Raw genomic sequence first — 14,864 nt, 5'->3', positions numbered from 1 at the left:
AATATATGTTTGTTTGGCTGCTGGACATGGCATCAAAATATTTATATGTTTGTTTGCTGATAGATTTGATATATGTTTGTTTGATGTGATTATTGGCATTGTATTTTTAATGTTTGGCTGCTGGACATGGCATCAAAATATTTATTTTCTTCTATCAGCAAAGAAAATGAAACCGAGAATATACCAATCAATTAGCAACTCCATGTCCCTTAAAATATCCTAAACATATTCGAAAAACAACCAATTTCTTAATATATCATGACCTTATGGATTTCCTATGAAATTAAACTTAATATATCATGACCTTAAGGATTTCCTATGAAATTAAACTGACCCTACCTTCTTTCTTCTGATTAATCCTTGTTTCAAATGTCTTTAAGAAAAAAAAATCCCAATTGATAATTTTTTGCTTACTGATCCCAATTGATAATTATATCATATAATTACACTGCTACACATATGACCCTATAAAAAATCACTTCAAAATTATTAGTCTATCAAGTAATTCATGTCACATGATTTTGTGTTTGTTGTGAATGCAGAGCCTAAAACGGAGATGGAAAACACAAACAAATCTAGTTCTTCCTCGCCGAGCGGCTCTCCCTTGAGAAACAAATCTAGTTCTTCCTCGCCAAGCGGCTCTCCCTTGAGAACCGAACGTTTTCCTTTGCCAGCTATGCGGCCTTCTTCACCATTTTCACGTTCACCCTCACCATTGTCGCCTGTCAGCTCACCCTCAGGATCACCATCACCTTTATGCCCATTAAACAACGAGTAAGCGTTTGGAATTTGTAGTTAATCATGTTTAATTATATTTGGGTTGATAGAATTTGTGAATCTGTGTATTTATGAATTTGTGCGTATTAATCAATGAGTATGTCACATAATAAATTTAAGTATATTTGTTGTGATTCTAATTCCTAAATTTTTGAACCAATTAGGAGTCCAAAATCCCCAACGGTGGACTTAGGAGAAGACTTAGAGTTAGAGGAACAAGAAGGGGGAGGAGGAGAGGGAGAGGGAGAGGGAGAGCGAGAGCCTACAAATGAGGGCTTGGAGTTGGATACAACTAGAAAAAGAAAGACTACCTCAGATGTTTGGGATCATTTTACAAGGAAGAAAGTTAATGGAAAAATTAAAGCCCAATGTCATCATTGTAGCAAACTTTACTTGGGTGATTCTAGCCAAGGTACAACCCATTTACGTAATCATTTAGCAAGATGTCCACGGTTGAAGTTTAAAGATATAAGGGATATGCGACAACAAGTGTTAATTAAACAACAAAATAAGGTGGATGGAACTATGAGTTTAAATGCTTATCAATTTGATCAAGGCAAAGTGAGGAATAATCTTGCTCGTATGGTCATCCTACATGAATACCCCCTTTCAATAGTTGACCACATTGGATTTAGAGAATTCGTGGTTTCTCTTCAACCGTTGTTTAAACTTGTTACAAGAAATACTTTGAAGAGTGACATTCTTAAAATCTATGATAATGAGAGGGAGAAAGCTTTGAAGCTGACGGACAAGAATGGAAGTAGGATGGCAATTACAACTGATATGTGGACTTCAAGTAACAAAAAGAAAGGGTTTATGGTCATTACCGCTCATTTTATTGATCATACTTGGATGTTGCAAAGCCGGGTTTTAAGGTAATTTTTTTATCTATAAATTGAATGTTAAAGACTTTACATTTAGAATGTTTATTGAGTTATGTTATAATTATTCCTATTATTTTTTTAGGTTTGTTTATGTTCCTTCTCCACACACAAAAGATGTCCTTGCTGATGTCCTTGTTGATTGCTTTTTAGAGTGGAATATTGATAGGAAGTTGTCTACAATAACCGTTGATAATTGTAGTACTAATGATGCTATGATAAGACTTCTCTTGAATAAGCTTGATACTAGTTCTCTCATGTTGGGTGGGTCTATGTTGCATATGAGATGTGCTGCACATATTTTGAATTTAATTGTTCAAGATGGATTGTTTCTTATTGGTGATGGTATTGAAAGGATTCGTGATAGTGTGATTTATTGGACTGGATCACCAAAAAGAAGGCAAAAATTTGAAGAAAATGCACGACAATTGCGTGTTCAATGCACCAAAGAGTTAGTCTTAGATTGTAAAACTCGTTGGAATTCAACTTACTTAATGCTTTCTACTGCATTGATTTATAAAGATGTTTTTCCTCGTTTGGCTAAACGTGAAACATCTTATTCTTCTTTGCCATATAATCATGATTGGGAGTTAGCTAAAGATATTTGTGGGAAGTTAGAGTTGTTTCATAGTGTAACTGAGTTTTTTTTTCAGGTCGTAAGTACCCCACAACTAATATGTATTTTACTTTGGTGTGTGAGTTGAAAATTGCATTGAATGAATGGAGTTTGTCTTCAAATGAGATGATAGCTACAATGGCAGAAAGCATGCTTGCTAAATTTAATTCTTATTGGGCTAATGTTAGTGTTGTTATGGTACATTCTTTGCTATCTTAGATCCAAGATATAAGATGAAGTTATTGGAGTTTTATTATCCTAACATTTATGGTGATAATTCAAATTTGGAGATTGAAAAAATAAAGAATCTTTGTTATGATTTGCTTGATGAGTATGGAGATCTAGATGAGTCCCCTGCAAATAATGAAGGAAGTTCTCATATTCTTGCAAGTAGTGCTTCAAGCCCTGCGGCTCAAATGAAGTTTGGGTTGAGTGGGTCAATGTCATGTTTTGATTTGTTTGTGAACAATAGTTCAAAGAAACATGGGAGTGCTAGAATGGAATTTGATTATTTCATTGATGAGGGAGTGTTGAAGAGAAGTGAAGATTTTGATATTTTGGGATGGTGGAAAAGTAATGGTCTCAAGTATCCTACTTTACAAAGGATTGCAAGAGATATTTTAGTCATTCCTGTCACAACTGTTGCTTCAGAATCTGCCTTTAGCACTAGTGGGAGGCTTTTAAGTCCACACCGTAGTAGGCTACATCCTAAGACTATAGAGGCAATGATGTGTGCTCAGAATTGGTTATGGAGTGAAATCAACGGTTAGTAATTGTCTAATTTTTATTTATAAAATCAAAATTGTATTTTTATATTTGCTTGTTACAAATTGATGAAGTTTATTCCATTTTTTAATTCATTGTTGTTGTAGGTTCTTCAACTATGTCTGGTGATTGTGATTTTCAAACAATTCTTGATGATAAGGAGCCTAATGAAGAGGAAGGGAGTTGTGTCACAGTTGTGGACGATTAAACATTTTGTAATAATTTAGTAGCCGTCTTAATTTCTTAGACTTGTTAGATTAATTTGTTGGTTTGTAATTATTCTAAACCATTTGCAATTTCTTAGTCTTTTTAATTTGTTGATTTGTGGAGGATAAGACATTTTGTAATTTCTTAGATTTGTGAGATTTATTTTGTAGCTTTTTAAGTAATTTATTGCCATATAAGATGATTTTGGGTGCCATATAATGATATAAATAGAGGTAAATGATTTGGCTACCATATAACAGGGCAAATTTTGGCATTTTGGCCATGTTAAATGACTTGAATGGGCTTGAATTTAGGAAAAAAAATTTAATGGGCTTCAATTTTTTTTTTTTTGGTTGGGCTAAATTTGGGCCCAATAAGTTAAACGGGGCCCGTGGGGCCCGACGGGGCGGGTCTGGGCCCCGAGAAAAAAACCCGATTATTATTCGGGCCAGGTCCGGGTTTCGGATCTTGGCCCGCGGGTCGGGTCCGGATATGCAAAAACCCGGCCCGAACCCGACCCGTTGCCATTCCTACTTAAAAGTGTTTGTTTCACGGCAAAGCCCCATCCTGGGAGGTGATTGAACAGCAATGCACCTAAGACTCAAGCTTTGAAAAATTAAGACATCTTGTAGTACTAATTTGCTGCCAATGTGCCACGTCAAATCCCAAAACCCATGTCAATATTCTTGTTGGATAGCTCAAAGTAGAAGTGCACTGGTAGGTAATGTAATATAGATAAATCATTCATTAAATCTAAAAATAGCGAAAAACATGAAAAAAACAAGTACTTTGATATAAAAAATGAGCATGCTACAATGGTTTAATTTCAGACATTCTCTCTAATCCAATTCCTAGATCCAGAAGATCTGACTTTCCTTCATAGACCTCCAACAGTTGAGGGATATTTTGCTGAAATTTGGTCACATAGTTCTCCAAGAAGTCTTTCTCCTTTGGTTTTAAGATAGTGAATAGTGCCGAATCTTTTGGGCACCACATATAGACAGGAAAAACATAACCATCCTTAGCAGCTGCAGCTAAAGCAGGATTTTCCTCAATTCTGAGGTCCCTCCTAAACCAAACTATGGTCTTAACGCTACCCATATTGGATAATTCCAATCCTTCAGTGTCAAACCAGAGTCTTAACTTCTATAGTGACTATAGTGTACTTGCTCTTCACCTCTAATCCGGACAAGGAAAACAGACAAAAATTTTCGTCGGTCACAAATTCTATCAAACAACTTTACACTGTTCATTTCAAGAACCCCACAAAGCAACTCAAAACAAAGACTCAATTATTTGCAGCAAACTATTTTTTTTATGAAACTATTTGACTGAATTTTACCCCCCAAAAAATTGAAATATCTAAAACAGCACTAGAAAAAGCATATAGTGGATCGTCAAACCAAACATATGGTCGTAAAAATTACTTGCAAAGCTTTTTTTTTTTTTTGGAAGTACCATCAATCAAATTCAGTCACTACAAAATATAGTGTACTTGCTCTTCACCTCTAATCCGGACAAGGAAAACAGACAAAAATTTTCGTCGGTCACAAATTCTATCAAACAACTTTACACTGTTCAATTCAAGAACCCCACAAAGCAACTCAAAACAAAGACTCAGTTATTTGCAGCAAACTATTTTTTTTATGAAACTATTTGACTGAATTTTGCCCCCAAAAAAATTGAAATATCTAAAACAGTACTAGAAAAAGCATATAGTGGATCGTCAAACCAAACATGTGGTCGTAAAAATTACTTGCAAAGCTTTTTTTTTTTTTTGGAAGTACCATCAATCAAATTCAGTCACTACAAAATATAGAACCCATTTCACAGACCACCAAAACCCAGTAAACAACATATAAAAGCTGCAACTGTTTTTTAATCTAGAAAAAAATACAAAAATTGCAACAAGGAAAAGGAAATTTAAGGAGACAAACACTTTATTGCTGCAAACCGGTTCATGTACCTATGGTCCACCATCCACCTTGCCTGGGCTGATCATCTAGAATTCTCTATATAAAGATATTAGATTTCATCCAACAGAATTAAAATATTTGTATCATCTTCTTTTTTTTCCTCGATAAGTAAATAAATTCATTAAAAATCAAAAAGAAAGAAGCACTGCCAAAGTACACAGGAAGTATACTATAGGGAAAAAAAAAAAAACATTTTCATTTTCTATCAAATTTTTCTAAGAAACAACAGCTACTTATGAACAAACCCCACAAAAACTCTGTTCTTTAAAATGATGTAATTCCTTGCAGAAAGAGCCTAAGGTGGGGGAGGATGGCTTGTTTTCTCCACTCGCAGCTCACAGGGCTCCCATTCGCTGATGGGCGGGGAGCAGCTAATAAAACCCATTTTCGTTTTCGACCAAATTTTCTCAAAAATCGCAGCTAAACATGAACTAAAAAGAAAACGAGGAAAACATTCATAGATTGACACCAGAACCAAAAAATACTCACCAAGAAAGGAGTCGAATTCCTCAATCAGCGTCGCAGAGGACACGGCTGTCTTCCTTACTCGGCGTCGCACGACATGACACGATGAGTCTCTCTGTTTCTTGCGGTACTCGATGGCGTGGATCGGAGATCGGAGATGGTCGAGGCGTGAAGAGGCGAGGTCTTTGAGATCGGAGCTCGGCAGCGTTGATCGGAGCTCCGCAGCTTGGAAAGGAGCTCAGCGGCAGGGATCGGAGCTCCGCGGCGTGGATCAAAGATCGGAGATGGTCGAGGCATGAAGAGGTCGGAGATGGTCCAGTTGTCGTGTGTTTTGGTGACTGTTTGGAGAAGCACGAGTACTATGTTTTGTTTGGATACTGCTAGCCGCTGACAACTGACAGAAAATACTATAACAAAATAATTTTTAAATATGCAGATAGTATGTGAAACCTAGTTTTAAGGTTGTTTTTTAAAAAAAAATAATTTGCGGGTCCTGTAAACAGTATACAGGACCCACAAAAAAGGCAACTGAGTGCACAAATGCAAACGCAAACTCTGTATCCAAACCAAGCCCTAATATGGCTAAGAGAGATTAAGAGTGAGAGATTAAGGCCATGTTTGGTTCTTTTTTTTCTTTTTTTTTTATCACTCATCACTGTTCACTCATATTTCGTCACTCATCACTCATTATTCATCACTAATCACTCAAAAATACCTCAATTCCTTATAACTCAGTTTAGAGGTCTGTTTGGGTGAATTATCTCAGTGCATTTTCAATTCAATCACTCACCTTTATGTCATTCATTGGGTCCCACAAAAAACAATTGTAGAGGCAGTTGTATAGAACGGTCACAAGCCTACCCACGTTGCCTCTCTCTCCCTCCTTTGTACGCCCTTTCCACAACAAAATATTGTCCCTAACTTCAGAAACCCACACACCACAGCAGCGTCTCTCACCACCGATCTTCAAACCCTCACTCCGCCTCTCATTTTCTACCCCTCACTTCCTCGCCTCCACTGCGTTAGATTCGTCCCTCATCTCGAACTCCAAAACCCACACGAAGGAATCCCAGACTCCCAACTCTGAACAAAACCCAAGTATCCCGCATTGCTCATCTTCCTCCCCTTCAACTTGTAAACCCATCGCGTCACTATGGGTCTGTTGAAGAGAAATTTTCGAGCCCTCTGTTGGTACGGTCTTATTTCTCACCGTTTTCATGATTTTGTCTATATATTTCATAAATATATTGCTGTTACTTCGTCATGTCACAATGTGATAAGTGGATTGGATCATTGGAGATAGTGAGAATTGGTTTCCTAACTAGAAATTGCATGCTCTGGTTCCCTCCATGGTAGCCTTCTTTGAGTTGATGGTGGCTTTGATAAGATCTTGACTATTCTGGGTTTGTTCCACTGGGTTTCTCTGTTTTTTTTTTTTTTTTTTTGGACTGAAATTTTGAATTAAGTTTGTGGAGAAACTTGGTTGATTAGTTGGTGTTCTCCCCCCCCCCCCCCTTTTTTTTGTAGTTTTGCTGTTGTCACTTGGTTCTCCCTAGCTTGTTTCCAATTTGATTGTTTTCTCTTGGAATCCAATTGTTCTATCTCTATTTCTAAATTCCTTTTGATATGCGATAATAGTTTCCTCAAACAAACTGTTGGGTTTTAATTTGCAGATTTGAGACTATTTGTTCTCTTTGATTAGATGACTTATTGGTTGGTTAGCATGTTTACATAGAATTCCTAGTTTTTATATATTTTCTTAGAGTGGACTTGTTGGTATCGTTTTGTGGGATAAATTGTTATCTGTGTGTGTTTTAGTTAGGATTGTGGTTGGTCAATGATTTTTTTCCGATTCCGTCAATTTCATTGTTTGCAAATTTCATTTTTCTTGTTTCTTGTGTTCAATCTTAAATAATTCCAATTTCTTGTCAACTTAAAATTTTGAAAAGTTTACTCTATCTATTATTTTGTACTCTTGAAACTGCCATTTTTAATTGTCCTCTCTCCTATTTCCTTTTTGAACTTGACTGTGTGCTTTCCCCTGTATTCATGGCTACACTAGAAAGGTTGGAAATTTACATAAATAAAAAGCACTATGATCAACCAATATGGGGCTGTTTGTGCCTTTAAATTCAAACTTGAATCCTGAGAACCCATGACTGTGCAAACTTCGATTGTTAATTGGACAAGTATTCAAGGAATCAGGACTACGATGGATGCCCTCATCCTTTTGATATGCTGAAAATTTATTATGTTGTTGAAGTGATACCAGCTATATTTATTTTTACATATTGTAAAACTAAAACAGCTTAATCATTTTTCTTTTTGGAAAAATCATCCGTACTTTTTGTGATCTTCAAGTATGGTTATCAAAACCTTAGTTTGAGTGGTTAATTGTCATTAATTGAAGTTTGAACCAGTAGCATATGATGTTGAACTAGTAGCACATAATATACCTGTCATTATTTTAATTCTTCAGCAATTTGAAATGTTAAATGACAAGAGCACAAATATGGACATAGTTAGATGCTTCTATTTTTAAATGTGAAAGGCATGCTTAAATCTGATGGTGTCTCAATTAATTTTGTTGTATGGGCATTTTAAGATTTTCATAGCGCCTACTTAAAGTACACTGGTATTACATGGATATTTGAAATCCAATGTACATGCAACTAGTGTCATCTCTTATTGCATACACTGTATTCATGGCTGCACTAGTGTCATCTCTTACTACATACAACTAGATGAACATTTTTAGTATGTTTAGCTATGTGTTGAATGACAGTGAATATGCCTTGTAGGGGTGGACGTTTCACCACAATGTCGGAGGCAAGTGCCAGTAGCTATAACTCCAACTATAGGGGGCATGTGTGTGACATGGATCAATGTGTGTTGCGGACATCTTTGCAGCTTCATAATTTCGGTAGACGGTTTTATGGCTGTAGACATTGGAAGCCTGTAAGTATCAGTTGCGCTTACTATTATCGTTCATTCATGGTTAAAGTTGCTATACTCCTTAGCTCATGTACTTACTAGCTTTGTTTAATATGCAGGGCAGCGAAGAACATTGTAAGTCCTTTAAGTGGTTGGATGGCATCCCATGTAGGCGTGGAGCTGAAACAGAACCGATTGTCATTGCGAAATTTACTAGACTTGAGGCCGAGACAGTTGTGGCAAAAAACAATGAGATAAGAGCCCGTGCAACAATAGCAGACCTACTCCACAGGGAAAGAGTAGCAAAGCGTAGTGTTAAAAAAGTAAGAGTTTCCCTTCGTGTGGCCAATGCATGAGCACGTAATTATCAACTTGCTCTACTTATGTCATGGTTGGCATTTGTGTTGTTGTTTATATTTTCACTTGGTAATAGGGAGTCTGAATTACGACAAATGTGTCTGCCATGATTCTGATTTTGGATTAGTGTTTTGGATAATGAAATTCTATTATGTGTTTTGAATGCTAGACTTATTGTAACCTTATATATAAAATTGTTGTTTTGTAATGGTAGCATTCTTATTTTGTCATTCCTATGTTTATGATTCAGTTGTGTTGTTAGTGTATTTAAGCATTGATTTGAATAAAAACATGGCAAGCAGAATTTAATCCCGAAGTAAAATCATGCTATGCCATTACAAAATCACCCATCATCACCAAAGTAAAAAGTAGGCAAAATGTGGACTTGACAAAAACTTCTAATTGCATTGACCCTCCAATAATAGTGCATAATACAATGGTACAAATACTGAATACCAAAGTTATGCACATCATACATTCGTGGTTCCAAAATAGCGCAATACTGTTATAAAAAATACATAACATGTGCTGAACATGCACCTAGTAAATGCTAATCGCCTGGCCTATGCTACCAAGTCTATAAATATCAAAATATAAGCATTTACAATAGAATTTATGTGCGAAATCAATGCCTATGGGCGACATAATCAACCCACATAGCATCGGTGATGTCATCCCTAAAGTTGGCCATACGTCTATTTGATGCGTCTAACATCTCCACATCATGCCTCTGGTTTGCGGTGCTGGTGGAAGCTCCATTGTTACCACTAACTGGCGGAACAACAGGATTCCTTCATATTCGACATTGTCCCATGTGTTAAATAATTCGTCACAACGGTTATTAATACGTATAAAATTGTGGAGACAACAACATGCAGTAATCATATAGCGCTACCTACTACGCTTGAAGTTTTGCATTAAATTGAGGATGGGAAAACGAGCCTTTAGCACCCCAAATGACCGTTCAATAACCATTCGCAAGGAAGAGTGTCGATAGTTGAACAACTCTTTCTTGGTTGTTGGATTCCTGTTACTAGAATGAAATTCCTGGGTATGGTACTTAGTAGATTTGTGAGGTGGAAGGAAACTTGTGCTAATAGGTAGGCCTGAGTCCACCAAGTAATATGAACCTACATGTTTATGAAGCTACTTAGAATTGGGTACAATAACTATAACAAAAACATGTAAAAATTGATAGCCTTTGAGATTAATTGTAGTACCAGTAGGTGGCCATGGGAACCCATGTTTTGAGTCACCAATTGCTTCCTCCAACACCCGTGAGTCATTAGCACTACCTTCCTACCCCGCATGAACATATATAAATTGCATATCCATATTGCATACACACAACACATTTGTGGTTACAGTAGCCTTTCGGCTTCTGTACGCTTGGTCGCATGTTTAGGAGGCTGAACACTCACATAGGTGCCATCCATTGCCCCAACACATTTCTGCACATGACATAAGTACCGATGATGTATGTACCTAGTTAAACAGAATACGTTTACAATTTAATTAAGTGATATATATTACCTCGAACCATGGCCAGTACTTGTTGACTCGAAGATGTTCGGGGAGGCAAACTACATCTGAGGCTTAATCAAATGTCTAGCATACAAGTGAAGAGCCCGCAACACCCTGCGGAAGTGGCAGGACACTGTCTTAGTTGAGTGCTGGAATCAGTCTGTGACACACCTCATTTGAATATTGTGGCCAAGTATGAATAACAACATGGCGACCGCCTGTGTGGCATCCACATCACCCTGCCCTTCCTTTAAGTATCCATGACCGACCAACTCATCCACTAAATGTAACAAATACGAGCATGTCATGCAAAACATCTCAAAGCACTTATTAGGATTACCGTCAAGTTCCTCCACGTATCCTTGGCCCATGAGGATACTATCACGCATGGGTTGTTTATCATAATGACGTTGCATATAGGCGAGCATCTCACCTACCAAAGGATTCACCAAGTTAAACTCTGCTTCATCTTTGCTATCACACTTTGAACCCCACCAGTCATCATCATTAGTATAATCACTAGCATCATCATAATTAACGTTGTCAAAGTATGATTCGCCAAAATCATAAGCTAGGAATGCATCTAACCATTCACTCCTTGATGCCATTGTCACCTACACACCACAATGACATACTATTAACCCATTTTATTTTATATGGTAAACCAATGCTAATAACAAGCACTGAACAATAAACAAAGGCGAATAGGGGAAATCATCATAAATATATTCTGAATAATAAGTTAAGATTGTTCAACATATAGGGCTGCATCAAGTCTAGAAATAAATAAAGCAACCTGACAAAAATCCATAGTAGAGAAAATAATAACCAACAAAACATCCATGTCTCTATCCATCACATAATACTACAATAACCATCACATAATACTAGAGTACTACAATAACCATAACAAAATAAAATAACATCCATGTCTCAATCCTCTGGGTTAAGAATATCCTTCATCCATGCTCGCCTCCTATGCTCCAACATGCCAATGAACACAACTTTATTCTCTTTCACATGGAGAGCCTTTGAGATCTTCAAATATGCCTTGTTTCCAAGGTCCTCATACTGATTAAGCATGTCAATGGCTTTCCCTAGAGAACATGGATCACCTGCAGTTGCTGATTGGGCAAATTGCTCAGAAGTGCCACTTGACTTGCTCCTATTACCGTTAAACCTCTCCCTTGTCGTTGCGGTGTAGTCCTTTAGGGCCACAGTCATCTCACTTACTTTGTCCACTTTCTTTGCCACTTTCTTACCCTTGGCACTTGCTTCTTGCATAGGACGCTTGCCTGCAGCTTGAGTTTGGTCAACACCATTAGTCTCATCCGTACTTCAAGGAATATTATCCAAGTTAGGGGTGTAACAATCATCATCAAGATGAATAACACCAGCATCAGCGACAAGCTCATCCTCCAGTGCACGCTCTTCATCGCTGGTCAGTGCAGGTGTGTTTGATGAAATCTGAAGGTGCTCATTTGCAGTATTGGGGGCAAACAACTGCTTTAGCTTATCTTAGTTGGGGCATCCCTTCTTTCGCAGGTATTTGCGTTCCGATCATTCTACAACAATACAAGCATAGAAACAATTGTTAGGCAGCAAAGTAATCACAACAATGCAAAGCCATACAATACTAACATGAAACTTGAAATGCATAAAGTAACATACTGCCACCACATTCGCCTAAACCTCATCAGTGCATGTAACAGTTTAGGTGACTTCATCCCACCCCAACCTCGTACGATTCAGCAATTGACTCCATTTGCATTGTTTACCCCGAAGCCTATTGTGCTTTTGGAAGACTTTCTTAGCGGTGAAAAGTTTACTAGTCCTTTTATTAAGTTCTTCTATCATTGTTGCCCACATAGGGCCCTTAAAAACACCATTCTCCATGTTACCATTAATTTGTTCCTCCACCATAATCTCTATAAATATGTGTTCTACATGGGGAGGCCACACTTTGTCATCCACATCTTAGGATTCATATGCCATCTAATTCAAATATCTCACATGGTAAATAAAACACACTTTGTATTGATAGATAAATAAATGAACAAAGAATATTAATGTGTTACCACAACATGCAGTATGTTGCGTACTGAGAAAGTGCACAAGGAAATTATCATAAACAAGCAGTACATGAAAAGCACTCAACACCATACATAGGTATACTCTAGTTTATAGCTAAACATTTACATTGTGACAATGTAACATACAAAAAGTCAAAAGACCAAAGCATTGTTTTACTACAAAAGTGGTCACTAATAGCCATAGGATAGTGCATGTGAAACTGTACGCTAACAACACCATAGTAGTCTACAAACCATAGTGGAAACAAAATAAGTTAGCATAAACAAAATGTTTAGCTATGCACTACAATGCTTTAGAGTCCACCAACCTCCTCTTACTAAGACGGACCAGGCCCCTCATCCGAACCAACCCCCTCATCTGAACCAGCCCCCTCATCCGAATCCACCACTAGCCACCCACGCCTTGGCCCATGACGACCTCCGTTGGCCCTACGATACTCCCTCCGGATATGCATGAACCGACGCATAACTTGCCTCTTGCGAAAATCCTTCCCAGTTCGAGCGTTGAGAGTGTTTGTGATCACATCCCACAATGGCTCACGGGGAAGCCCTGCCGCAAAATTACCCAGCAGGAACTGGCCGAAGAAAATGTCACAAAGTTCTTTGACACAGTCTTCGTCCCACGTCCTTAAATGCCCAGCCAACTAACAAATACCTTGCTGATCATGTAACAATCACATATCAACAATAAACATTTCCATGCATCCAATCAAAGTTAGACAATAGTGTTTAGGGGTCTTTTCTTAACGTACAATAGTTTTCACTTTATCCTCCCTTAAAAACCCACCATATTGTTTATGGATATAAATACAATTAGCTATGTTACATACTCTATTGATCTATTGATGTATATTTTGTTAGTAGCTACATCTAATCGGTTAAACTAAGTACTAACTAAAGTAACAATCATAATAAAAAACAAGATAGAGCAACAAGGCACATCTTTGATTCTAATATTTTTTTGAAAAAGGCACGTCCATCTTCCATTATAAGAATATCATATGAACCATCTCGACAAATAATATAATCAGTAAGCAAATAAGTAGGGGAACCCATAGCCGGATTATGCAAGGAAAAAAAAATGATGATTACTTTTTCTATTATGAGCAACGCAGACATTGTTTATAACCTCCTAATATTTCTTTAGAACAAAGCAGACATTGGTTACATTGTTCAAAAGTGAGCAAACTAGGGGAACCCACAACATGAGGCTGATTAGTTTTCTTAAAAAATTACGATTAAAAAAACTAAATCTAAACCTCAAGGGATCTGTGATGGTGTTTTGGTAGAGTTTTGGTCCAGCTAATTTTTTTTCCCCAAACCAACAGCAGAGCAAAGCTCCCATTGTTCAAAATACCATGGTTGTAACAAAGGAACAAGACAGAGAAATTTCTATTAAAAAAAAATAATAATAAAAATGAAAAAAGAAGCATAAAAGCTATTGAAAATCCAACATTGCTACTGAATCATCAAACCCAACATTGCTACTGAAAATCCACTAACAACATTGCTAAAAAAACATAAATTATCACAATAAAACCCAACAGATGGAGGGGCTAAAAATCCACTAACAACATTGCTACTGAATCATAAACAATAAGAATGGCAACACTCATCACAAAAAATGGAGGAACAGAAAATAACGAAAGAAAACCAAACAGAAGGCAGGGCTGCATTTGGGTCTCATCGGAAAGTTCACAATTGATGAACGGAGCTGTGCAAATCTCGGTGTGCGGGTGCTGAACAACGGACAGAAGGAGCTGATCGGCAGAGTGAACGGAGCTCTGCTTCAGTCTACGCGTGCTGTGGGTTTGGGAGAAGGAAGATGTGAAGTGAGATGGAAGGAGTGAGAATATGGTAGTTGGGAGTGTAAAGGAAAAGTGATGTTGCTCTCCTTCAGAAGCTGTGCATTGATGGAATGGGTCTGCAATGATGTAACAATACACTACTATGGGACCCAACATTTGAACAAAATTACAAGCATGCCACTGAGTTCAGATATCTCATAACTTGAAAACAACCGCAGGGAGTTTCCAAATTTGTTAACTCACAAGCCACTTAACTGAGTTTTCTTAACTGAGTTATCATCCGGGTTAAGCAGCCAAACAGACTTCAGTGATGTGGGACCCACGATTTTTGGGTTTTGAGTTAACAAAACTCAGTTTTGTTAACTGAGTTTGGCTAAATCCAAACAAGGCCTGATGGTCCTGATTATTTTTTTTGTTTTATATTTATACCAAGCCTATAGCAATGATTTTGAACTGCCATT

General features: G+C 37.4%; 1 protein-coding gene and 1 pseudogene across 1 annotated transcript; both read left to right on the top strand.

Annotated features, from left to right (window-relative positions):
* The first annotated feature begins 508 nt into the window (after positions 1-508).
* LOC142632424 (zinc finger BED domain-containing protein RICESLEEPER 2-like) lies at positions 509-3,247 on the top strand (annotated as a pseudogene).
* A 3,308-nt stretch (positions 3,248-6,555) lies between these two features.
* Positions 6,556-9,183, top strand: LOC142633030 (uncharacterized). Its single transcript, XM_075807316.1, has 3 exons — positions 6,556-6,878; positions 8,489-8,645; positions 8,741-9,183. Exons 1-3 carry the CDS (start codon positions 6,841-6,843, stop codon positions 8,975-8,977), a joined length of 432 nt encoding a protein of 143 aa, XP_075663431.1. The 5' UTR covers positions 6,556-6,840; the 3' UTR covers positions 8,978-9,183.
* The last annotated feature ends 5,681 nt before the right edge of the window (positions 9,184-14,864 follow it).

Source organism: Castanea sativa, chromosome 4 (assembly GCF_040712315.1).
Source record: "Castanea sativa cultivar Marrone di Chiusa Pesio chromosome 4, ASM4071231v1".
NCBI lineage: Eukaryota > Viridiplantae > Streptophyta > Magnoliopsida > Fagales > Fagaceae > Castanea > Castanea sativa.
The sequence above is the reverse complement of the archived record's forward strand: the minus strand, read 5'-3'. Positions and strand labels throughout refer to the sequence as shown.

Coding starts and splice junctions, on each gene's coding strand:
- LOC142633030 (XM_075807316.1), top strand. CDS start 6,841: ATGGGTCTGTTGAAGAGAAATTTTCGAGCCCTCTGTTG. Junction 6,879..8,488: donor AATTTTCGAGCCCTCTGTTG/GTACGGTCTTAT, acceptor TATGCCTTGTAG/GGGTGGACGTTTCACCACAA. Junction 8,646..8,740: donor GCTGTAGACATTGGAAGCCT/GTAAGTATCAGT, acceptor TTTAATATGCAG/GGCAGCGAAGAACATTGTAA.